Source organism: Trachinotus anak, unplaced genomic scaffold, assembly GCF_046630095.1.
Source record: "Trachinotus anak isolate AG129_WGS33_773 ecotype Australia unplaced genomic scaffold, CSIRO_AGI_Tana_v1 ptg000008l, whole genome shotgun sequence".
Taxonomy (NCBI): Eukaryota; Metazoa; Chordata; class Actinopteri; order Carangiformes; family Carangidae; genus Trachinotus; species Trachinotus anak.
The window spans coordinates 26,016,340-26,043,330 of record NW_027273859.1 but is presented as its reverse complement, the minus strand read 5'-3'; the positions used below and the strand labels follow the sequence as shown (position 1 = coordinate 26,043,330).

General features: G+C 41.8%; 1 protein-coding gene across 7 annotated transcripts in view; it reads right to left on the bottom strand.

Moving 5' to 3' along the window:
• Window positions 1-526: 526 nt before the first annotated feature.
• The window catches only part of LOC139624590 (ral guanine nucleotide dissociation stimulator-like), a 55,683-nt gene continuing 29,218 nt past the window's right edge, over window positions 527-26,991 (bottom strand). For 5 of the 7 annotated variants that reach the window (XM_071483845.1, XM_071483843.1, XM_071483841.1 and 2 more), the window contains 17 exons: window positions 13,040-13,344; window positions 11,410-11,484; window positions 9,714-9,907; window positions 9,219-9,343; window positions 8,471-8,686; window positions 8,251-8,354; window positions 7,957-8,041; window positions 5,377-5,454; window positions 5,040-5,126; window positions 4,917-4,949; window positions 4,528-4,649; window positions 3,338-3,433; window positions 2,991-3,195; window positions 2,690-2,764; window positions 2,214-2,480; window positions 1,836-1,950; window positions 527-1,632 (listed from right to left, as the gene is read on the bottom strand). In XM_071483845.1, coding sequence (XP_071339946.1) covers window positions 1,457-1,632; window positions 1,836-1,950; window positions 2,214-2,480; window positions 2,690-2,764; window positions 2,991-3,195; window positions 3,338-3,433; window positions 4,528-4,649; window positions 4,917-4,949; window positions 5,040-5,126; window positions 5,377-5,454; window positions 7,957-8,041; window positions 8,251-8,354; window positions 8,471-8,686; window positions 9,219-9,343; window positions 9,714-9,907; window positions 11,410-11,484; window positions 13,040-13,344 — 2,358 coding nt within the window. In that variant the 3' untranslated portion in view covers window positions 527-1,456. The remainder of the gene's footprint in view (window positions 1,633-1,835; window positions 1,951-2,213; window positions 2,481-2,689; window positions 2,765-2,990; window positions 3,196-3,337; window positions 3,434-4,527; window positions 4,650-4,916; window positions 4,950-5,039; window positions 5,127-5,376; window positions 5,455-7,956; window positions 8,042-8,250; window positions 8,355-8,470; window positions 8,687-9,218; window positions 9,344-9,713; window positions 9,908-11,409; window positions 11,485-13,039; window positions 13,345-26,991) is intronic. The other 2 variants (XM_071483842.1, XM_071483839.1) reach the window with 1 other exon arrangement.

Below are 26,991 nucleotides of genomic sequence, written 5' to 3'. Positions count from 1 at the left end.
TCCTTCTGTCATAAATGTTTTGCTGTTTGAAATCTGAAAAACTTTCTGAATACAGCAAACTCACTCAGCGGGGAATTACAGATGTTTCTGATGTCTTCCAACATGGCGGCCGGTGGTCAGGAAGCAGAGAAAGCAGCGAAGTGCAGCTCGTAGGACCTCTTCAGAAAGATAATTAGCAGCACCATGTCAGAGCAGAGAGATGCAAAAAAAAAAATTTACAATACACAGTGAAAAAAAAAGTGTTGATATTGTGACAAGTCTATTAACAAAATCTCATGGTCCATTTCAAAAGAATGTACTGCACAGTTGGTGTTAATTGATATATACACTCAGTTTTTTTTTTTTTTTGTTCTCAGCTCACTTGGACTCCTCTCAGAAACTGTCCCAGTCAAGTGCGATCACAGGACTACCACATCCGTCATGGTGCAGTGGTTATGATTCATAAAAAAAATAGTGGCATATGATTCATGGCTGTGTCCACAGGACTGGATTTTGACACCATGTCTCCATTTCAGACTCCTTGACCTTTTGTTTTTTTTTTTTGTAACATGGCAGCGTTCAGAAGTTAAAAGAGCTCAGATTCCTCCACGTCAGTGTCGCTGGTGTTTAAATGCCGACATGAGTCCCAGCGTCCAAGAGGGGAGGGCCGAGCGTTCAGTGCTGCGGTCCCAAGAAACGCTGCTGACATCAGGAACCCTGGGGCGAGACGGTAAAGGCGGCGGCACACTCATGACAAAGGTTCCCTGAAAAATAGACACACATTCGAACGCCCAGCTGGTACACGTATGTGTTAACTCGCTGCGGCTTCGTATTGTTCACTTATGTACACTCCATGCCAGGAGGGGCGTGCACGACGACTGCAGAGGGAACAGGACAAAGGCTGCTGAGGGGTTAAAAAAGTGTTTTATCCAAGGTGCAAAAATCCTCTCGTGAGTGAAGAGGCTGGAACAAACGTCTTTTTAAGAGCTGACCAGGTGATGTTGAAATGTAAACAAATGTAAACAAAAACTAATGGACCAGGAAAATGAAATGGAACTACTTGTCCATGACACTGGTGGAGAGTTCGACTGGTTCAGCCACTGAGCAGCAGCGCACGACCCCAACGCAGCTGTTTGTTTGTCCCACCTACGCGTCCCTCTGCTTTCAGGAACCTGCAGCCGAACAGAAACAGCTTCTATGAGGGCGTTTCCTGTGACGGACTCAGCCTCTTGAAATCCTCGGATCACCTGTCGGCTGTTACTAAGTGCTAAGATGCTCCTCTGCTTCCCGCTAATCAACAGGAAGGCTGCTTGGTCACTTCTCCTCTGGCATCTCAAGTCTTTGTCCAAAACCAAAACTCAGATACTTCAGGTTAGTTTCCCTCCAACAGACGCGAACAGAAATGTTTCCTCTGAGGAGCGGAGACCAGAGAGGGTTGAGGGGGTGGAGGGGGAGGCAGGAAGTGGTGCATTTCTCCTCAGAAGATCCCTTTTGCAATTTTCAGTCCCTTCTGTTTCATGCGAGGCAGCGTTGAACTGGCCACATTCTTGGGCCGCACCGGCCGAGGCAGGCCGCGCTTCTTCAGCACAAAGTCGTAGTTGGCAGTGGAATTCATGGCGTAGAAGACGTTGGCGTTGTCCGGGATCCGCAGCTCTGCAGACGAGAGAGAGAAGAAACGACACAGAGTCAGTCAGAACAAATCTGGTTCAATACAGAAAAGAATAACCCCGGGCACAACCGGAGCCTGAAGCTTTACACAACAAACAAACAGCACAATCCCAACCTGAAACACAACTCTGATCTGTAGCACAACGAAGCAGAAACCTTCAAAGTCCTGTGTGTTTTTTAGTCTTTACCTTTGTCCTCAGAGATTTTCTGCATCAGCTCATAGTCCTCCGTCTTCTCTCGCTCCAGGTTGTGTTTGATCATGGCCTTCCTGATGACGGCTGGAGTCTTGTCTTGACTCGTCACCTGAATCAAAACAACAAAGTCTGTTACTGAATTCTGGGTAAAATTACATTTCTTATAAAATGGAAAAAATGGACGTTTTAAGGAAATTATGGAAAGACTGAATGAATGTCCCAAACTGATTTAGTTTTTTGTTACTGACATTGTTTAATGTTGCAAACCTTTTGTGAGTTATAGTTATATATAAAGTTATAGGTGAATAAACAACAAGAATAAATCTATAGGTTTCTAAAATGATTTTCTGATTTGACACTGTGTCCCCTCACCAGGATGCTCTTGTACATGTTTCCGTTCTCCACGTCCAGGCTGACCCTGATGATGCAGCAGTCGTCCACCTGCTGGTTGTACAGCGGCAGCGACAGGGTTGAGTAGTTCGACACCGCAGACACTGAACGTTTGTGTGAGCGGGAGGCTGACAGCGGCGTGGAGGAGGAGACGGAGGAGGACGAGGCGCTGCTGGAGCCAGAGGCAGAGCCGGAGCTGGAACCCATCCCAGACGTGTCCAGAGAGGACAGAGACGTACACTCCCAGAACTGAAGAGGATGACACAGAGGAGCAGAGGGCGAGGGGAGGATAAAACCTTAGTGTTTCAACAGGACGCTGACATCATAGGAATCTAATTACTTTACTCATTAAAGAGGAACGCCACCAAATTTACATATAAAGATCAGTTTACTTGTCATGCGTCCTACTCATGTATAAATACAGATACAAATGGAAATAAGAAGGTAAAACAAGTTACTGTTGACGTTGTATCTGCTGCTGGAGCTTCTCTCCCCAAAGCAGAGACGGTAAGTTTCACTGAGGGCGTCGACGTCTGGAGGGAGGACAAAAAAAAGCAAAAACAAAAACCACAAGCATTACCAAACAGTCACACAGGAGGAGAAGAACTAAAGAAGAAGCTAGATGTAACTGTACAGATAAAAAGGTAAACAACAGTCGACAGCATCAGCTGATTTTTCTCTGGTTCTGCTTCAAAGTTTCACAGAGGGTTTCAACAAGAATCCGGTCACGTGATCTCCTGTACAGCCTCTCTTCCTTACCTTTCTCTCATGTCCTTCGGGGGAGTCAGACAGGAAGCTGGCGTTCACATCCTCCAGGTCTGAACCACTGGAGCTGACGGAGGTGACGCTGAGAGCGTCGCCGCTGTCCCCCCCGCCTCCTTGGTACGGTCTGTAGTGTGAGTGGTCGAAGGACTTGGAATGAGAGCCTGTGGCGCCGCTGGAGCCGGCCTCCGTCAACTGCCGACTGGACACATAATAATAAGCATAATCATAATCACAATAATCATGTTTCCATTTTCATCCTGCTGAACATGGTGATGATAAAGTGAGTTTTACAGCTCTTGTGTCTCTCTCTGAACAGTGTGCTCTGCGCCTCTGTCACTTACTCGCTCCAGCGTTTCATGATTCCTCCGTTCTTCTTGGCTCTGAGCGTGTTGCTGGCCGACTCCGACAGGGGCTCGATCTCACAGGACAGATTGTAGCTGCAGGAACAGGAAGTCAGGACAACGACAGTGTTAATGTGAACTCATGTGACCTTGTTATTAAAAAGTCATCCTGCCAGTGAAGTGATCAGAAATCCTGCTGCGATGTGTCAGAGAGTTAAAGACCAGAGGTGACAGAGCTTTTGCAGTCACAGCGTCAGTGCTGGGTAATTGCTCAGTGACAAGGGGATGACAGAGGCGAGTACAGATCTTCCTGAACCGACTCTGAGAGACTGGACCTGACGTGTCCTGACAGGCTGAGGCACGTAGACCTGCACCTCAAGGTGCCACTGGTGTGTAGTCTCACATTAGTCCCAAACCAGGGCCGTCATTACAGTCTGCACACCGGCTGCAGGAGCGAGCTGTTATTTTCTCTTCAATCACCAGCTCCCTTCCCTCTCTCCATATATCTGACCTCTTAGCATCTTAGAGCCAGCTCGTGGCCTGAGGTCTTCAGGCAGAGGTCTGTTAGTTGTTTCTGAGGCAAAGCTAAAAAGGCGACGGAGCTTTCACAGTCGGAGTCTCGAAACTCTGGAACGAGCTGCCTGAGGAAATCAGCTCAGTCACCTATTTTAAATCTCTTCTCACGATGGATTTTTACTTAATTTTATTGACCACCCAGAACAAATGTGTCTCTCCCTTATAGATTTTTATGTTCTGCACTTTTACTGGTGAAACTGTATTTGATTCTGTTTTTATTGTACAGATTACTCAACTCTTAATTTTATGGTTTAATTGATTTTTACTGATTTTACTCTCTTGCCAGTGAAACTGCCTTTGAAGACATTTTAACTGTATTTATGATTTGCTTGCTTTAATCCCTTTGCTTTATTTGACCTGCATGTTTTATTGTACACAGGCTATGATGCACAGTTTTAATACACACACGTTAAAAAATGTCATCAGCAGTCCTCAGTATCCTAATGAGTAGTAATTAAGCTGCCTATTTTTCAGCTAATGTGACCAAACCCGGCCGACTTGTCAGGACCTGTCAGGTCTCGTTGGGCTCCAGTCGGCTGTCCACCCTCTAGCTCCCTCCCCCATGGAATAAAATGGCGGTCTGCTTCCCGTACAGTGTGAGTGCACCGACTGACCTCTCTGCCTCGCTGAGCTTCTCCACACCTGCAAACCACTCCCTGAAGTGGCTGTCCTGAGTGAAGCTGTAGTTGTTGGAGGCCAACTGGAGCAGTTTGATCTGAGCGATCACCTCAAACTCCTGCAGACAGAGAGCAGAGCAGGGGACAGGTCAGAGAGTGAATCAGTTGATTGATTGATTGATTGATTTGTTTTGTCTCTTCTGAGCTAAAACATGATTTCTTATAGTACCTTTTGAGATTTCCTTTTAAGTTTCCTGCACAGATACTTTCAAATCTTGTTTTAGGGTTTAATAGTTTTTATTTCCTACTGTTCAAAAAAAAATCTCTGACTTCTATTCTATAAGGTTTATTAGCTAATTAACCACAGACACTAAGGTTTACTTTACCTTTCTTCTCTTCTCAAAGTTGATGAGACCACCCTAAAGAGGAGATAAAAATGTGAGCAAGTGATAAAAAAACAAACAAAAAAACGTATCACAGTGTCAGCTCGTTGTACACAGCAGTCTGACCTCAGTGTAATCCTTCATGGCCGTGTCCATCATCACCAGGTCCGTCAGAAAGGTCCCCAGGTAAGGAATTGTCCCCTGCATCACTCCCTGTTGACAGAGGAGGTGAACATGGAGGCTGAGCGAGAGGAGAACCCTCAACAGATACTTAAAAAACTTCTGGTGAATATAAAACAAATACTGACTGCCAGAACAGTCAAATATGTGTTTAACCATGAACTGAACAAACTGCAGTGACTTCACTTGCCCCCAGATGGAGCTGTTGGCCTAAAATTGATTATGTTTATTGCTCTCAGCACAAGTCATAAAAAAATATTTATTTTTTGCATTGTGGGCTCACCAGGTCCCTCTGCTGCTGATGCCTCCTCTGAGCTCTTTTGGGGTTGATTTCCAAAGTCGCAAACTTGGATGTTCCCTCCTAGAACAGTAACAGACAGTCCATCAGTCCATCCATCTTAAATACTCAGAGAACTAAACGGCAACTCTACAAATCCTTTGTAAAAGTTTCCCATAATTCACCTGCAGGGTCACAAACACATCTCAATAAGAACAACAGGCAACACGTTATTTACAAAGCCCATATTTCTGAGCTAATTTAAAGGAAACTTTTTTTCTTTTCTGTTCATTACCGAGACATTTAAAAGACAGTCTCTAAGGACTACACTCCAACTAGAAGGAAAATGGAGAACGTGTTATGTGCTACAGTTTTTAACTATTTGTGTCTTATATTTGGGTTTTTAAGAAAAAGCTAGGATGTTATTGTGGAGTTGGTATGTGAAAATATCTCACAAACAGACGTCAGGATCCATCTGAGTTTCTGTTCTTCATTTTGATTCTTCTTGGCTTTGCGCTGCTACACATTATACATCTGTTTGATAATCTAAATATTGATTTCACTCAGCTTTATGCTGCATATTAGTTGAATTGCATCCTGATCTGTAGCTTTCATCTGCTCAGGAAACATTAGTTTCAAAGTCCATCATTGTATAAAGGAAGATGTCCATGTGTTTTTGGATTATAAAGCAGGTCTAGGTTCTATACTAATACTGTGGAAGTATCAAAGCCTCAGTCCACAGAGGAATTCACAAGTGCATTTCTTTGTTGCTGAATTTGAGGAGGTTAAACGAGGTTGAGAAACAGTGGGAGAAAATCCACCTCTGAGTCCCCACTCACATTCCTCAGAGTGATGTAATTGTTAGAGGCCTTCAGCCCTGTGTAACCCGAGCCGACTGAGTAAAGCGAATGCAGCCTGGTTTGAGCAGATAGAGCAAGAGAGAGGCGACGCCCCGAGGTGTTCATTTACGCAGGCTTCAGATCAGAGCTGTTATCTACACCTGCCAGAGGTTCCCTCCCTGTGACGTCAGCAGGGATTCCCTCAGAGGAAGCCCCGTGTGTTCACTGGCTGTTACATCAGCAGACGCCTCAGGTTTATAAATAGGTGAGAACACAGTTACCTGCTCCAGGCTTCATTAGGACACAGTGAAAAGATGTTCAGTGTCTCTGTATAATTAGCCTCAGTTTGAAAACAGTAATTTACACCTGATATTATAAATAAACATCAAATCTAGAAACTATTAAAAACAGAATAGTGAGTTACACTGGGTGACATGTTCCTTCATTATCATGAACACACACACACACTGTAGTTTATTTTGACACAGCCCCACACACACCATCCTGCTGCCCCACATACTCAGAACACCAACTGTGTATTAATCCACTGCTGAAAAAAGTCCCTAACGCACCATTTCCTCCTGCTTGTCTGATAAAAACTGTAGCAAGCAGCTGATTTAAAAAATGACTTGAGCCTTTTTAAAGCCTTTTTTTTGACCCGTTTTTAAAAGAGGGCAACACAATGTGTAGAGAAGGTGGTGGTGTTGGTGGTTTGGGAAGTCTTTGCTGAGATCAGATAATGGGGGGAGGCTATATGGATAAAATCCTCTATGATGACGTAATTTTACATAATAATAATAATACTGATATTTACTGTGATGAACAGTGTTTTCTCTGTGCAGACATGTCTCTTGTTATGACAGCAGGGAACATGTAACATGGAACATGTAGATTTGACATCTCATTTCCTGTTCGGCCATGTGTCTGTGTCCTTGTACCGAACGCGTCAGTACAAGGTGCAAAACAGCAGGGAGGTGTCGACGCCTCTCTGCATTAAACGCCATAAATCACATTAATGATCACAGCGATCTGTCAGCTGCACAGAGCCCACCCAGGACATCGTGAGTAATATGTGGACACTGTGATCCAAAAGAACGTGGTACACAGTGTTCTGCCCTGCAGGATGTTTCTCTGGATGTTCCTCTGCAGCTGATGCGAGACAGACATGAGGAAGTCCACCGATGGGACAGGTCACAGATCCCGCTGCCATCTGTTCAGCTGCCATATGCAGGCGTTATATAACTCATAGATTTATTAGATGTTTTGTCTGATTAACAGAGTCTGATTAGAAGCAAACTATTTTATCTCACTCTCTACAGGCATGGAAAATACCTCTCCTTGAGTCTTTAGCTGTTATTTCTGTGTCTGGAACTATTATTATCTAATCATCATTCAAGGATCACAGAGAGATGTTTGTTATGTCTACAAAACTGAGCCTAACACTCTCTTGCTCCAGGTTAATTTGAAGTGTTGATATCCATATGAAGATATATTTGTGGTTTTAAGAACCAATAACCTTCTCAGTGTAGTTTTACATCTCCTTGCTCAGGCCTCTCTCTGGAGCTCTAGTAACAACAGGTCAGAAGAGAGGCTCAGAGCACAGAAACGTATTATTATTAAAGCAGTTTGTGAGTAAAACAGGCTTTTTATGATTAGTTCTGTTCTGTTCTTTTGGTCACTGTAAAAATACATGTGTTGGTTCTTGAAGATTTCTGCGTGTGTGTGCTCATGAGAAGCTGTGACTCACCTTCACCAGCAGCTCTCGGCTGAGGGAGTAGTTGTTGTCGTCTGAGAAGATCTCGGACAACTCGCGGAAGGTGCGGAAGCTCTCCCTGTGGAGCCACGCAGAGATCAGTGCATGAAGAACAAAATAAAAAAACAAAAACATCTTTAGCCAACTGTCCTTCTGTTTTCACTGTTAACTTGCTGCAAACCAGACAACATGTACAGAGACTGCTGCTTTTAATTATAATGTAATAGTTCCTTTTTTTTTAATCTTCACAGCAACATGACTTTTACTGAAGAGAGACTGAAAACCCACCGTGACACTTCCTCCCAGGTCCTCTTCAGGCGGTGGATGGCGTTGCACTGCAGGGCGGAGAGAATGGCACGCAACGAAGAGAAGTTCTTCAGGATCCGACACTCCTGAACACAACAGGAGCAATGATCCAGTCAGAAAAAGACAGACTTTGTTGTTTTCATTTCATGACCCTGTTTGCGACAAACTACTTGATGCGGTGGTAGTGACAGTGGTTGCTCACCCGGGCCACGTCTATCCACCTCTCCAGCAGCCTGGCTCTCTGGTTGGGCTTCAGCGTCGGGTTGCTCAGGCAGGTGGTGATGACACAGTTGGTGACGGAGTTGAACTGGGCCACAGTGGCTCTGATGGTGGGAGCCAGGTGCTCCTTCCCCTTCTTATCCCGCTGAGACCAAATACCCCCGAGGCAGTGGTAGGGCACCACCTTCTTAAACAGATCCTGAGAAACAGTGTGAATACAGAGTTTAAAGGACCAAGCACTTGCTTGTTTTATTCTTGTTTTGTTCTTGTACTACTCAACATTTGACAACAGTTGTTGGAAATGAAATTATTAAATTAAGGTGTTTAGTGTCTTTTGTGGCTCTGGAGAAGCTTTTGGGGAACTGGAGGGGATTTTAAAAGATGTTGAGATCTGCTGAGTTGCTGTTGGTTGCATTATGGGAGATGAAGAATCCAGGTTTCTTAGAGGTTGACCAATATCAGAAATGAAGATATCTTTGCCTCTGTTGCATTGATTTTGACCAGTTCTTTTTTTACTCCTGTGAATCTCCTAACTTCATGGATATACAATACTAAACTAGCAGATTAATCCAAAAAAAAAAAAAAAAAACATTATCTGCAGGACCTATAAACCTGACCTACCTTTTATTGATCTGAACAGTCTGGGAATCTCTACAGAGTAGTGACCGTGGAGGTAAACAGAGGTAGACAGAGACTAAACCTGTTGATAAGAGAAAGGAAGATGCCCTCACCGCGTCCATGAGCGTGAACTGCTCTGCGACCATGATGGGGTCAAACGACAGGAAACTGAAACCAGGAAGCTCGTCCTCAAAGCCGCTTTCTTCCTGCGTAGCAAAAGGGCAGCCGATGTGTTCCCCTACAGAGAGAAAAAAAAAAAAAACACAACACTTTCACAACACTGCCTCAACCTGATCTCAACCTAAACACACTTCCTGCTCTGGAAACATCTCATCCTTTCTTTGACCTTGGGGTTTGTTTTTCTCTCCCCACAGGTTTGAAGATTTCACTCAGTGCTCAGTCTCCTGTGCGCTGATAGGGACCGGACTTCTTATCCCTGACACAACCAAACTGTTCTTTACAACTATTACAACATGTGAGCTGACAATGTGTCTCCTTTAGGCCAAATTTAATTCTCAAACCGGAATTTCTCTAATGGTCTCTACTGGGACGCCCCCCCCATTCCTGAGTCCCTGCCCTGTTCTCCCTCTCCTGTCCTGCCTTCATACCATCAGGATCAGGCTCACACTGCTGTCGGCGGTGGAAGTGGGCCAGAAGGTTGCGGGCGCGGCGCTCCAGGTCGGAGCCGGGGAAGTGGAGGTGAAGGTAGGACAGGAGCTGGTGAAGACAGTCGTAGTTCGGGGGGCTCCAGAAGTCCTCCGAGTACTGGTCCAGCCACGCGCCCAGGATGGACGAAACAGTGCTGCAACACACACACACACGCACACACACACAGTTATAGGGACAGAAAACAAAAGATGTAATGATAGAACTTGCAAAATAAATATAAATGACACACACTCAGCTGATTTTAGTGTTGCTGTCACTGAAACCTGTCTGGCTTAATAATTATCTGAGTGAAGATTGCTAAATGTATTATTAACCTTATTAAAGTTATTATTACTGACGCTAGAATCCTTACAAACACAGGGTTTAAATTCAAGTTAAATTCAAGACTTTTTAAGCCCTTTTCAGTACCACATAGGATTAAATCTGTTTCACCGATGAAAAACCAGAAAGGACAATATGACCTAGAATTATTTTAGTTTAAAGGTGTCAAACGTCTCCTGATAGCCCACAACTGTATACAAAAACATTTTCATCTACATCAGACAACAGAAAATATTTAAGATTCATTCTAAATTAAATTCAAGAAGAAGAAACTGATCGATGTGTTTAAGGACCAAGAAAACTGCACACATCACAGCAGCTCTCAGGTCTCTTCACTGGCAGCTGCCTGTCAATAAAACTCTCAATGACTCAGGACCAAAATACGTCTCTGACAGTCTTGTGCCATCTGGACCCCCTCCACCTCTCCGGTCATTGGAGAGAGGGCTGTAACTGTTCCCACAAGGAGAAGTAGCATTTAGTTACTGTGCACCACAGATCTGAAAGAAGATACTACAGTGCCTTGAACCGTTCTGCCCTGCTATCATGTAGTGATGCCTCTGTTCTTCATGTCCTTTACAAAGTTCTGCTCTACGTCTGGCCTCTCATTTTATCAATTTGGCAAAACATAAAGGTACCAGGAACATAAAATACATGAAAAATAACACAGGCATATATAAAGATTTGATAATCAAAGCATTATTATAGAGCAGTTCAAGGTTCTAAAAAATATTACTTCACTATTTATAACCACAAATACAACATAAAATGTAAGAAATGACACTTTAATACATGTAAAGTGACTTTGTAACAACTGTCTTCAGAGTCTGTAGACATAACTGAGATGTTTTGTTGAAGACAAGACATTTTTCAACATTGTTAATCAAACAGCAGATACCCACAATGCTTGGGTTCAGTATGCTAACATGGATGGCATAAGCTGCTCCCTGTATTCACTCAGGCATTTTAACAAACTATCTAAAAGAATAGAGCTTATGTTCAAAGGAGCACATTGTCCTGAAGCAACGCTAACAATGCTAACAATGCTAATGACCTGTTTTGGTAAAACTGAAGCTACAAAGTGAAGTTGAAGGGTTTTTTCTGTGATTCATTACATTTTTATCAGTTCATGAACTGTGTTTTGTCAGCTCTCCCCCTCTCAGTCTGACAGGTGTCTGAGAAAGAAAAACAACCCGCTAACACTTCAAACTATTGACATCCCTTTAACCCGTGGAGCAGGGGGACGGGGCTCGGTGCAGTGAATGCACTGGGTGATTAATGCTGGCAGCTTGGCGCTGAAGGTCGCAGCAGACTTACTTTCTCAGCTCTGTGCAGTCGTCCTGGGAGACTCTGTGTGCTGTGGCTGCAGGCACATTTTGGAGCTTGGCGTATCTAAAACAGAGACACAAGTTCAGTGTTGTTCAACCGAGCTGAACATTTAAACATTCAACATTTTAAAAGAAAAAAAAAAACTCATTATCTTAATGTTTACATGTCATATACACCTACGGAGACAGTGTGTAAAAACACATTCATTTTCCACTTTCACTTTTCTTTTAAGAACAGGTGTTTCTTTCTGTAAATGTTAGATATTTTAATGTAACTCTAAGTTACACAGTGTTTTTCTGATGTTTCACCTGATTGTAACAGAAGTCTAGGATCAGTAATCTGACACACTGTCTCTCGTCATTCAGTAAACTTAACTCTGATGCATTGGGAACACAATCCACTGATAGCGCTTCTCATCCTCAGCTAATATATATGAAAAAAATGGCTGTTTTGTTTAGAATGATAACTGCAAAGAAGTTAATTCTACAAATTCTACGAATGTGGACTCTGCAGTGATTTGTTGCTGGGAGACATGGAAAACACACTGCACCTGGAGAGACTCAGCTTCTATAATGAAGATATAGGAGGTGTGTTTGATAAGATCTGCAACCCTGCACTGACATTCTTTCAGGGTTAAAATTAATGTTTGAGTTTAATATAAATCACCTTGCTGTGTAATCTTTTCTCTTTTAAAAAATACTGTAATATGTGTATATACCACTGTTATCTTTAAAGGAACACTGCTTTCTACTTCAGTGAATTATGGGTGTGACTACTGTTATTATGTATGATGTGCCGTGTTTGTATGTGGGTCTTTTTTCATCCATTGTTGGTTTGTATTCTTACTATGTAGCAAAAAATAATTTACATATTAGAAAATTGGAGTAGAAGTATTAATGGTCCATATTTTACACTTGGCTAGTGTTTTATTTGAAGTACAAAACACCCTCTCAGTGTAGTTTTACATCTCCTCTCTAGTGACAGCAGGTCAGTGAGCCAATCAGAAGACAGGCTCCAAGCCCCTCTTCTGATTGGCTGACTATTTCCTGAGTGATCTCATAATAATATAGCAGGTTTCAGGTTAACACTCAAACCAAATCCTGCAAGGTTGGATGGTGGGTCCAGGTGGGCGGGGCTCAGGGCATGGCTGAGAGTGGTGACTGCTTTGTTGTGACATCACAAAGGCACAGAAGTCCTGACGGCTCGTTTTAAGGCTCAGTGTCTGAATACAGGCTGTGTGCATTTCTCTGTGGACTGAGCACTTTGATACTTTCACAGTATTAATATAGAACCTAGACCTGCTTTATCATCAAAAAACACATGGACATCTACCTTTATACAGTGAGAGACCTTTCAGTACAAGTGAAACTGAAAAAATTAGTCAATTAATTGATTAGGTGCTTGACAGAAAAATAATTTTCAACTATTTAGATAATTGATTAATTGTTTGTCATTTTTCAAGCAAAAGTTGTGGAAAAAAAAATATAAAAATATTTGCAGATTTCAGCTTCTCAGAAGAGGAATCTCACTGTAAACTGAATATTTGTTGGACCAAAAACATTCCCCAGTTTGAGAACCACTGCTGTTCACCCAGGTGAGGGGTCAGCCATCACTGTACCTGTTGAGCAGGAGATCCAGCACCTGCTTGGTGGTGGCGAAGGAGCGGTAGGTGCAGAGGAAGATGGTGACGTAGGTGGAGTCTTTGCCCCGGAACGCCGACACCATGTACTCCACCAGCCTCTCCAGAGTGCCGGCCTTGATGGTCCGCACCTTGCAGGTCTCATAGAGGCTCAGGGCTGCGTCCGTCTCCACGCCCAGCCATCGCTGCCCCTTACTGGCCGACTGGTGGAGCTGCACCTTCCTCAGCGTGATGGTGAAGATGGCATCCTCCTCGGCCTCCTCGCCGATCTCCTGCGTCGAGCTCTACGAGACAGAGGGAGACAGAGAATAAGACATTTTACTCCAGCTAACCACCTCACACAAAGTGCTGTCATGTCCTTAAATGCTGAGAACAAAGTGGTGGATTTCTGCTGCTGGAACAACCTTTTTAAATATCTGTTCGGAGCAGATTAGAGGGAGTTGAGGACTGAGAAAAGATGTCACTGTTACTGTGTGGGACGTGAAGTTAAAAATATCTGACGTCTCATTTTGAACCGAAACCCTTTAATTATGACCATCTGTGTGACCCCGCTCGCTTCTTTTCACTCCGTCTCTCTGAGTCATACTTTGTGAATCATGTGCATGGCCATGCACAAACAAACAATAGCTTGTTACTAAACAGAGCTTACTGGATAAAGTGGCACTACAATACAAGCTGCAGCCTGTATTAACCCACACTGGGAATTAACACAAGCTGCTTGTTGCATGAATGAGAGCTCTGTAGGCTGCTGCATGTCACCGTCACAGCATTTTGTTGTTGTTTTCTCCTGGATATTAAAAACAAAGATGAAACAAACCATGAAGGACCACAGCAGTTTCATTCATCATCTCAGCTGTCAGCACCACAGCCATAGTTATGATGCAGATGCAGATTCATCATGCATGTATCCAGCATTAGCTGCTGAGAGTTGCACAGCTGAAACAAATGAATGGATTACAAAACTGAACGTCAACAGCAGCTGACCGACAAACTAAGATAACTTCTGACAGCACAAGTTTCTTTCCTTTAAATCTTTCCTGATCCTGACAAACCTGCGACACAAAGTGTCACTTCTACAGCAGCATCTTCTATATGTATATGTATATATGTGTGAATATATTGTAAATTTGCATTTTTGAGTCTGTGCTAGGGCAGTGCACTAATTCAATATTATTGTCCAACACCTCTCAGGATAAAAGGTTTTCACATTGATACCTTCGCAGTATTAATATAGAACCTAGACCTGCTTTATAATCAAAAAAGACATGTCCATCTACTTTTATACTATATGGGACCTTTAGAGATGATAACTAAAAAAATATTCCAACTAGCAAATTCTTCCATTTCTTATACTTGCAGAATAGAGAGCTTCCGGTTTGTTAATAGTCTAAAACTGATATTAATCGCTATAAGCCCAACAGTTAATACTCTAAAGCTTCCTAATATCACTTAAGTATATTCCAGTTCTGTGCAAATATTTCATATAACTTATCAGTGTAGCTTTTAACTTGTAAATAACTGATTTTATGACACACAACAGCATGTGCTTGCAATCAGCAGTTTGTGTCACTGTAGAAAAATAAACCGTGACAGTCTGAGCACTGGCGCTGTTCGACATATCTAACCTAAATAGCACAGCTACAGTGGCGTGAATCATTAAACCGGAGGCCTCGATGGAGGAATGGCATGTAATCTGGCGTGCCACAGTCATCTGTCACGGCCTCTTGTTGTGTATCCTGGGAGCATTACTCACCAGGGTCAGTTTCCAAGGCTCAGTGTGACTCTCTGCCTCACAGGCTGCTTTTTTTTTTTTTTTTTTGTCAGGATCTATTCGGTAACATTAAGTCCCTCTGTTGTGTCTTTGTTACCGTGGAAACAAGCTCTAATGAGGCAGTGAATTTGGAAAACCAGTGTAATGAGTGGTACAGTATCTTCAAGCAGTATGACTGTTCTCATATCCAAGTTCCATGTTTTAGAAACTTGTTCTAAAAAAAGCGGAGAAACAAATGAATTGAATAAAACCAATAACATGAAATACCTGAGCCAAGCCTGGTTGGAGACGTTTAACTCAATAACTTCAGTAATTGTGTTTCCACTCATTTATTTTTCTATTTGAGCAAATTTTCAATTTGCACATAAAAATAAAGGTTTTCACTCTTGACTAAAGTGTGAAGGTGATGCATCAATAAAAACAAAATATGACAAAGTCCATCATGTCTTTACATGGTTTGGTTTGACTGACACTGTCTCAATTACCTCACTTCATTGTTAACTTTTCCCCTATGTTGGTTTAATAGCACATGATTGGAAATCAGCCCCACCAACTGTTTATATTGAAACTCCAAATATCCACATCATGGTGAGGGATGGAAACTCAAATGACTCGCATTTTCTTTTTCTCATTTTCCATAAATTCTGTTAAAATTAGCTAAACATGGATGAAAAACCGGTTTGTGTTTCCTCTCAGTTTGAGTTGATTTCGACAGGTGGGATACTGTGTTTTATTCCCACAACATTTATGGTTCCCACGTCTTTGTCAGGGTGGTATATGAGGTTGTTTCCGGTCTTCTTTATCTATAACCCATTAGCTAGTTGGGGAATTTAAGCCAGAGAGAGTTAAAGGTACCCTGTGGAGTTTTCTCATATATAACCAAAAGAATGTTTACATTCAGTGTTACTCATAAAACTAAATTAAAGTTAATTAAAGTGATTAATGCACATTCTTCCACATCAAACATTTGCAAACATGATTTTTCTTGAAGTTTTGAATTGTGCATTGTTTACATCCATGTTTAATAGCTAGCAGTCGTCTTCCTCACTGGCTTTGTTTGCATGTTTCTGCATTTTCTCTGTAACAAAGTAAGGTCTTGACCTGACCCTGTAAAGTGCCTTGAGATAATGTATATTATGATTTGGCGCTATACAAATAAAATTGAATTGAATTGAATTTCTGACATTTGATACAACTAATCATTCAACTAAAAAATGAATGGGCAGATAACTCAATAACGAAAATAATAATTATATAATTATATATATATATAATAATAGTTGCAGCACTATTTCTAGCAGTGACCATTCTAACTCTGGTTTCAGCACATAACACAGACATTTTAAAGCATCAGTCCCCTAACAAGACAGTAACATTACAGTCTCAACCACCAACAACAAAAACATCAAAACACAGTGAGAATAATAGCTGATAATGATGAGTCATGTGACTTCTGTTTGCAAAGCCTTATTCAACAAAAAGTAAAACCTAACTTTCCCACTCATAGAACCTGAACGTCAGTAATCCCAGCAGAGATCCTCACAGAGAGTGTTACAGAGGGAGTGTGTGAGAGATAAGTGGGGGGAGGGCAGACAAACCCCTGGACTGTTGTAAATCAAGTACAGTGTAGTGGCTGAGACACAGCTGCAGTCGGGGGCCTTGACGGCAGGAGAGGTGCTTATCAGCCAAACCACAGAGACCACGCTGCTATCACTCCAAGCCCTAAAAACATGCAGCGCTCAAGGGCAGCGCCTCGCTCCCTCCACAGTCAGCTCTCACCATAATGCCCCTATTCATCCCTGTTCCACTGAGGACGAGCGTTGCCATGATAACCAAACTCCTCTTAATACTTCAACAGAACACTGAATAATCAATACTTTAAACAGAAGGGTTCAAAGTCACCTCAAAAGGGCTGAAACAGGTAAAAAAGAAACAACTCAACTAACAAAAGATGAGATTAGTTGAAGCTTATTTAACGCAGAATATCAGAATATTCAAAATCAGAAAGCCGAAACAAGCTGCAACGAGAAGTAAAGGGCAAACGTTTGCTTGATATCCACCATCAGACATTCAAAAAGCTGCTGAGAGTGTTTTTTTAACCAGGAATCTCACACGTAACAAGAGACCACTTCAATCAAAAAAAGGGCTTCAGCTTTAGACAACGCTGGCAGGATGCACCACCACCTGATTTGCATGAAATTTCTAAAGTGAATAAGTTGAAAAAGCGTCAGACATCCAGCATCTGGGACCCATCTCGGTCAAAATAACCTTTCTGGCAAACAAATAAAAAATCGACAAGTAATTATGTGGAAATATGAGGGAAAGCTCTCTGAAATCTGGACAAAAAGCCAGTCCTGGTTTTCTTTTTTTTATTTATTTAGGTTTGACTCACATTCCTTCATCCTGATTTAGGGCTTAGTCAACCAGATGGGCACCATCCTGGTTACAAAGAGACAGGAAGTGGCTTCGTTGGAAATCAGCAGCTCACAATACGTCCCAGACACTTTTTTACAGAACACAGAGCACCTAATATCTGCTATAAAGAAAATAAATAGATAAATTAATTTATTAATAATATAAAAAACACTCTATACAGTCTGATACAGTCCACTTTAAATATCACAATATACGAAATGATTGCGGGTTGGAGGGTTAATTATGTAATAATACATAATTATATTATTGTATTTTGTGTTTCAGGTGTTTTTATAATACATCATATATAATGTTTTGTGTGTTATTATTATGATATTATGACAATGATATTGCATATGGTAGGAAATATCACAATATTCAATATTATCGTATATTGATCAAAGCCTAAAAGTTCCTAATTCAACACAGGGGACCTTTTAACTCTGACTCCACCTCTGATATCGAACACATGGCTTCTACCGTACTCCATCTTTCAAAGTGCTCCCATTAACTCATCTATAAAGATGATATTATTCATGGCTGTAAAAAAAAACAAAAAAAACAATGTAACTAAAACTAATGCAATACTTTTATTTATCTGCTGCTCTTCAATGGAAATTTGTTTAAGTCTAGTCTCCTCATGAAAACAACAGAGTGAAACTATGTCAGAAAACATTTACAGTAAATACATTCACATTTGTTCTATCCAGATGTGTAGTGGTTGTAACAGCTAGTTCACCAAGCAGCTTAAGACAAAAGCCTGGGTGTGTTTGCCAATGCTAGTTTGCACTGATTGATTGTTTTTCAGACGTTTTTGTCCAACAGCACAGGAGCCTCATTATAATCTATAAACCTGATGGATGACCATGACGGTGACGTTTCAATTTAAAAGATTTAATTTAATATAAATGCATCAACCTAAGAGTGGTGTTAAATGCAATGTAGAACTCGTATTTGCATTTACCTAATTAAACTCTGAAATTAATATTCGGTCCAACTGTTTCTTGGCTTGTCGTGTGAGTTTTTGAATAAATTCAGAAAATGGGAAAACTCCAGCACGGGTCCACAGAAATGTCTGGCATCCAGAATCCGCCTCCTCCACACTTGTTCCAACACTTATCAGTTCTGCGTTCACCTACACCATGAATGACCATGAATGTACATGTGGGCTGGAGGAATGTGAGGCGAATAAAAGCGACGGCAACGAGTGATGAGGAGCAGAAAAGGAAAGAGGACAAGGGAAAATCAAGTCACATGAGTCTAAGTGGATAACTGTTCTACTGCTGGATGAATGGATTTACTGTTTTTTATGTTTGTAATATAGATGGTACATTTAACTGGAAGCTGTTTTCTCCTTCACATCAGTTACAGTACAAGTGAAAACTGCAGAAATATTTTCTTTGCGCTTTTTTAGAGAGATTTCAGGTGAACGCTCAAGAGAAACGAAATCCTGCAAGGTTGGATGGCGGGACCAGGTGGGCGGGGCCTGGGGCATGGCTGAGAGTTGTAACTGCTTTGTTGTGACATCACAAAGGTACAGAAGTCCTGACGGCTCATTTTAAGGCTCAGTTTCTGAATACAGGCTGTGTGCATTTCTCTGTGGACTGAGGCTTTGATACTTTCACAGTATTAATATAGAACCTAGACCTGCTTTATAATCACAAACACATGAGCATCTACCTTTATACAATATGGGACCTTGTTTGGAGGAGACTAAGTTGTCAACACTTCACAAATTCCTTCCTCTCCTCAGTATCAATAACAAGCTGAACTGTTGGCTGACCTGCGCCTCAGTTCAGAAACACAATCATCACTATCATCAGGAAATCTAAAATGTTTATCTCTCATAACAACCCTCCCCTCTTCATATCTGATGGTTTACAGTCTTTATACACACAGCCACCTGGCACAGGCACAGACTAAAACAAACACACATGAGGACAAAAAGCAAAGCCTGATTTGCAGCCAGATCCTCTCAAGGCCAAACAGCGCTCGGGGAGCACGTCCGAGACGTCTGCCAAATTATGGTGCTCATCAACATAAAAACACACCTGCTACGAAAGCAGCGGCCCTAAATGAGTGCTTAGAAAGCCCCTCAGAGCCCAGTTCTAAATGTAGATCAGCAGGGAAACTCCCAGTGGAAAGAGAAAATCTGCCCCCAAAACAGTCAACAGCTAAACAAAGCCAACAATAGCGCGCATCCATTACAACCCTGTAGCACAAGCCAGCGACTTCCCCTCGCTAACAATGAGCGCTGAAAGCCGGTGAGCTCATTTGGAACTGGGCTAAGAGGCAGAGGAGTAGGGTGTAACTGCATGTTCAGAAAAGTCTCAAATGGCCTCGGCTGGTAGAAAACTTGTTCACTTTATCTCCAATTGCAGGTCACTGGAGCTACGAGAGCCAGTTACATGATTAAATCAAAATGTTATCCTCCTCCTTTTCAAACTGGTTGATCAATTGATTGAAACAAATCTATATTTGGAGAAAACTCGGTGACAGCTACAGGTCCAATCTAACAAGTTCTAGAAGATAAAACTGAAAACACTGCAACTAAAATTAAACATCAATGAAAAGTCACAGGATCACCAAATTCACTGAGATTCATCCTGAGGGGAACATAAATACCTAAACTAAATTTCATGGCAACCCATCCAAAAGCCGGTGGTGCTGGATATGTCGGTCTAAAAAAAAGGCTGATAAAATATACAAACATGACAATGATAAAACACAATAAAGTCAAATAAAAACAGTCACATTCAGCTGGTAACACTGTTCCAATGACCGAGACCAAGTGTAAGTATCCTGGAGGTTATTCCACAGTTGATTTCCCTAGGGAGGCATCAATTTTGGGAATTTGCACTTAGCAGTTTTCCTGCTATGGAAAGCTGTTAGGATATGATGTGTCATTGTAAACTAGCTGCAAGTGTCTCGTTTTGACTCTGCTCAACAACCTTTTTCTAGTCCTTCTCTTCAAAAACACAACACTAACAGTACTTTCCCTGAATCTAGGCTGGTCTAAAAGGTTCTGGATGATTTCTCTTTCCCAGTTGCCTCCATGACAAAGGGTGCATTTTTGCCTTTGTCCGTGCCTCTTCCAGCAAAAACTTGACGTGAACATGAACAGATTTGTATGTGAAATTAAGTTGACAGACGGGCCGTGGGCCAAAGAACGGCTGATTAGATTTTGGAGATGACCTCAATCTTCATTTCCTGCCATCAGATGATTATATTTTTATTTAGCTGTAACTTTGGGTATATTTCAAATCATCTCTGCATGTACTCTGTCAAGAAGTGATTGTAAATTCAAAGTGACAGAAGTGATTTGGTGCAAGAGAAAGTTGGAGGAGGTTTATTATTTATTCATAAGTGCCTTCTAGCTATTTGTACTTTTTGCGTCTTCATCTCGCCCACACACACACACACACACACACACACACACACACACACACACACACACACAGTTAGTTAATATTTTCTTTCTTTTTTCACATTCAGCGTTGGCACATGCATAAAAACTAAACTAAACATCGATTTAACTTGCAGCTCAGGACTGTCCATGTGTTCCCTAAAACTTGGTGACAGAGCTGTTGTGACAGGTATTAGTAATACATGCCAGCAGCTAAACTGGCTTTGTCAGACATTATAAATCACTAACATGCATGTGCAGTGTTTCATAGGCAGAGTAAACCTCTTATTCGTCACTGGAGCCTTGTGGGGATTCTGGCAGTGGCCGAATCCCAACCCCTTTTGTTTTCACCTTTTCTTGGCTGAACTGTTGTCCAGTAAGTTGCTGTTGGATTTTCTTTTACACTGTTCTCATTTCACTGAACATATTTGCTACAGCAACCAGATAATCCCTCTGAATCAAATCAAATCCCTCCAGAACCTTCTCCTGCTCTGCTCATCTTTACTCTTAGTGACTCTATGAAGAAAAATATAACAAAAGTATTTTAAATATAACACAAATTTAGACAGCACCCTGTAACCATCATGTTACAAAGGCAAACAAAGGCAGTTTCATAGCAGAGTTCTTGAACTTTGTGATGTACTTTATCTCTTGTTTGCGTGACCAAAGGTTCACGTGCATCTGTTTTCTTGTCCTCTACAGGTGACTGATTTCTCAGCTGTTGCCCCCAGCAGTTTTGGGTTTTTAGAAATCTTGTCATTCTTATTCTATATTCTGTGAATGTACGTAGAGAATAAGGATAATAGAAGATGTCGCTTTTGTTTTAATTTCCAAAGACTTCAAAGTTTCAAACTACCTGAGTCGATCCAAAAATCGATGAAATCAGCTGCTGGGTTTTTCTTTCAGAGTGAAGTTGCCAAGACCAAAACCAAAACCTGAACTCATGAGGAATCTGACAACTGGTGCTACAGCAGTTCACCACGTGATGTTTCCCCTGCTTCCCCTCTAGAGTCCAGCTCCTTACTGAACCCACAAACACAAGACTGATATCAATCTCTCATCTAATTTTCAGAAAACCAGCAAATAAGCATATTTCCAAAAACGCAGAAATTACCGTTTTAATGTTGCATATCCAATTCCTGTCCCAACAAAGCTCAGAGCTTCTCTGATTGGCTCACTCACCTGATGTTACTAGAGCTTCAGAGAGAAACTTGAAACTACATTGAGATGGTTTCTGGTACTTAAAACCACAAATATATGTTCTAATGGATATCAACACTTCAAATAAAAACCCAGAAAAGTGTAAAATACCGGACCTTTAAAAAGTAAGATTTCTATATCTTTATAGATTCAGATTTGTGGTTCATGCAGGGTGAATGTCTCAGAGTCTGATTTTATCCCACATTTTAATTCAGCCCAGATGGGGAACTTAAAAGAGGCGACTCCCTGCAGCTTGTTGTTCTTCAGGCCGATTAGAGACCCTCAGATTTGTGTCACATGGAGGGAAAAGAAGTCTGATTCGGGACACTTGGAGATTCACTTTTCAGAGCTTTAGTTAACAGGTTTTTAATGCAGCCTTTTGTAAGACCAGACCTGTTAATTACACTACACCAAACAGTTAGGGCAGAATCAGACGATTTAAGTGTAGTGGGAGAATTAAGTATTTTTCCAGGCATCAGGCCTTCACATTCCAGCCGCTGTCTGTTTCTGTCATTCCGTCTGCCGCTCAGATCCAGCTCTCAGCTTCTCGACTCTCTTCGAGATGAACCGCGGAAACAAAAGCTTCTCTGTGCCCAAGCCACATGCAGTCCGGCTCCCGTTTCTCACCGCGGAGCTCAAGCCAAGCTCCTGCCCACCATCCTTCAATCAATGCTAATCATAAAGTAAGAGCACATCACAGTTCACCTCCACTCGTGCGGAGTGTCCCAACATGACTCGCCCTCTCATTGAAGTCACATTTTTCCACTGCGGATCTGGGCCACATGAGTAAAATTCGATTACGAGACGGAGGGCGTAACCTGCACCCAACACAACATCAAGAAATCTTTAAAAACAGGATTGTGTTCTTTCCTGTTCTTGTAATGAGATACTCTGTTTTTGTTTGGATGTGGGATTATTTCTTCATGTGGAATAACTAGAGTTGTACTGTGTCATTATGTCATTCAGCTGGGGACTGCTTGTAAGCTTGGCTGAGTCACTGTTAGCACTGAGGACAAGCAGAGCACAACAGAAAGAGGGCTGTTGTTCCAGTGCCTCTGCGTCTCTGATTTCACTGCCAGTACATTATTGTGCGGCATATAGATCACTTCCTAAAGGAGACAGACAGAAGCAGATATACAGCACTGTGCAAAAGGCTCTAAAGGTGGAGTGAGGATGCTTCAAAAACACAATCATACAGCGACTTCCACATTGACCTTGCTGCTATTTATCCAGCTAATATACATCATATGCCAAATATGCACCTATGCTGTATTTATTTTTTATTACACTAAGATTACTTCTCATACAGCCCATTTTTATCAAAAAGTGTTCAGTCAGCCAGTTTATTTATGTGTACAGTTACTTATCTACACTGGTAAAGTCATTCCCCCATGTTATTGTCATTCTCATTATAATATTAAAGGTTTTGTTTTGCACTGTAATTGTCTTGTCATTGTCGTCTTTCTTAATGTGTACAATTTGTCTTGCACTGGTTGTGTGTTTTTTTTTGCGTATTTTGTGCGTGTTTTTGTCTACTCTATGTGCCCTTTAAATTACCCCATGGGACAAATAAAGTTTCTTGAATTCAAACTAACACCATGAATAGTTTTTATCTATGCAATTTAGAAAATGGTTAAAAAAAATCTGATGTACTTTTTCCATATTTAGATGCAGCCTACACTTTGACACTATAGTGAAAGGGGTCAGTTTTATGTGATGTTGCTGATGATCAACAGAGGGATTCACAAGTGTCGCAAGTGAAAAATGAACCAAAAATGCCAAAGCACTACATGAGGAGGCTCGAGCTGTGTGTGTCACGCAGGCTGCGTGGCTCCTCCGACCTGTTGACGTGGACGCTGAAATGAAAACCAAGACGATCCGCGACCGTCACATACATGTGATGCAGGCGGTGTGGCTGAGGCGTCACAGTTCTTATGTGCATTTAGTCTGTCTCAGTGTCTCCTGTCTCTTCATGTGATCCCAGACTGACTCCATGATGTTGAGATCAGGGCTCTGTGGGGGCCAGACCATCTGCTGCAGGACTCCTTGTTCTTCTTAATGACTCTGGCTGTGTGTTTGGGCTGGACGTCCTGCTGCAGAATGAATCTGGGACCAATCAGAGGCCTCCTGATAAGTGTTGTGCCATGGATAAGAACATAAATATCTTTAGTGCCTCAAACTTTTGCACAGTGCTATAAATCACTGTTGAGCATGAAGGTGAACAGAGCCGCAGAGACAATAGAAGCTCTGTTGTCTGACGGTCTTGAACTGGTCTGAACTGTCCAGGAGCTGCAGGCCTTATTCTCTGATGCCCTCTGCTCCCAATATAAACTGATTTCGAATTGAATGATCTGTTTTCTATTTAAACTACTTATTGTCTAAGGCCTCTTGAGACAGTCTCAATGAACAGCAGTCTATTCTTTGTTCAGCAGTGTTTTATGTAGGTCTGGCCCTTAATCCTGCTGGTTGTCACTGGACTGCTGCGTTTGAAGAACTCTCTCTCGGAGCCTCTACTCTTAATTATGACTATTTTTAGTACTGTTTTGTATACAGGTTGGCTCCAGCTTTATACAGCTGGGTCAGTGCTGTTTACTTACCTCCCACGAAAGTGTGATTAAAGTGGAACTACATGGCCAAAAATAAATAAAGTCAAACAAAACAAATGGCATAAAGGGGATGCTTAAAGACATGGTATTCAAACAGCTCAGCTACAACCCAGCTACCATCAAGCTTTGACAGTTTAATGATGCCTTCACACATACACTGCAACCACTGAACTTATCAGGGCATCAGCCGGAGGATGTGAGAATTAGTTAGACCGGACATTTAACAGACTTTACCCTGCTATCGCCCTTGTACAGTGTCCGACTGTTCGACTGAGCCCATGCGCGAACAGAGCAGGTCATTGTCTGGAGAATTCACAGCGAGTGAGATGACATTTTTATCATGTCAGTGGTGTGAAACCGGAATAACACAAACATGTGTGGGTGAAGAAGAAGGGTCATTTACACAAAGATGGAGAGAGGATGAAATACAGGAACTTCTGTCAGTAACATATCCAAGGAAAAGCAAGAGCCTCAGTTGTTTATGATGTAAACAAAGCACTGAGATTTCTGCAGCGTACCCCTCGCTCTATACAAGCCCCATCCCTCGCCTAAACCCAACGAAGTATGTCCAGTAAATGAGAACAAGTCTGACATGGATAGTCTCCTGATCTGTGATGCATGTGTGAAACAGACTCCAGACAACATTCAGACCTGATTCTATGAGAAAACAGCTTAGAAAATTCATATTTGACCCATAAAAACCTTGAAAAAACAAACTTAAAATCCAAAAATCTGAGGTACAGAGGTGTAGAGACCTACACTGCATTAGAGTGACAGCACATTTCATCAGCCCCCAAGAGGATGATCGTGGGTGGGGCTGAGTATCAAACATCTAAAACATGTCCTTAACGCAGCATATCAAAAACCGCCGGCACCAACTGTCTGCTCAGATTTGTAATCTTAAAACTTTGGTCTTTGATCAGACAGTTTCTGATTTGAATCAAAATTTTATAAAGAAAAAAAGGTCCCCACACATAAATATGTCTGCATCAGCAAATCAAAACTGTTGTCTTTAGAAAGCTAATATAAAACATTAGAAAATGGGTTTTGTAGATAAACATGTTCCTCAGAGTAAAGTACTGAAAAGGTAACATGATTAGTTGATTAATCGATTTGTTGATTGATGGAGTTTCAAAAATTAAACATGTGATTGTTCCACCATCTCAAATCTGAGGATTTGTTTCTTTTCTTTGTCATATACAACAGTTAACTGATCATTTTTGGGCTTTGCACGAGTAATCTGAAGATATTAACTGATATTTCAACAGGGACTTTAAACTGTCTGAAGAGCCAAATGATTACATGATTAATTGAAAAAAAGAAAATCAGAGGAATGAAGTTACCAGCATTAGCTGCAACCTCTTAACTGTAATGTAAACTCTGTTTATAACCAAGAAAATTCAGAGATTAGCAGCCAGTGTGAAGGCACCCATGCACCTGCCACAGTCAGGCTCAGCAGCTTTTAGCTGATCCATTGTCACTTCAGATATTTTGTCATGTACAACAATAAAGGAAACAAGCATGAAAGAAAAATCTGCATTAACTGGGGCACCACAGCATCATTTTCTGTCAGAAGTCAAACACAGCAGTATGTTGACCTCCATTTCAAAGCCATTTGATCCGCTCAGCAATATGATACAGTACATACAGACTGACGATGGTGCTGTTAACATGGAGCCAGAGACACCAGCTACTGACTGAATCCTGCCCACCCCCACCTTCAGCACCACCACATCAGCCCCAGTGACCCAACAGACTGTAACAGAGCCTCAGCATCAAATAACGTCCACCCCAGCCTCTGGACCGAGGGGAAGAAAGGCTCCGATTGTGGAGGAAACCTCTCGGCCTCTGTAGGAGGGGGATTAAGCATTAGGTAATTGTGTTAGAGGGGAGGATTAGATCAGAGCGAAGAGATAAGGCAGAGCAGGTAAGCTAGAGACGAGAGCCCAGCGCTGCCTCTCTGAGCTCAGGACACGCTGAGGCAAACATAAGGATTTTAATAACAGACTTGTGATTTTGGTCCAGAGAAAGAGAACAAATTATCCCGTCCAAGTGGACAGACAGAGGAGACCAGATCGTCTCCATGTGGTATCAGTTATGATGTCGTCCTCGTCCAATCCCAGGCCTTACATAAGACAGATAAATATGATTACTCATCCTCCCTCCTCCTTATCTGATCAATGTACGGGATGTAAGGAGTGCAGTGCTCGAGAATGTTCCACTTAATCCATAAGAAAGGACGTTTTTACAGATAAGAGTGAAATTGTATCTTTGAGTCATGGGTTTAAAACGAGGGTGACGCAGAGGGAAATACAGACGTGGAGTAATGGAGATGAAATGAGCTGAATCCGGTGATGAAGATTAAAGTAAACAGCCCAGGGTGCAAAATACAAGCATTTAGCAAAGATAGTTGATCTCTAAAACACACTGTCATCAGAGACAGACACAATTTCTCATCATTAATGCTGTAAATCTGTTAATGTTAGCTAGTTCTAGAAAAGACTGGAACAAGCAAATTTCATAGAAGAGATAA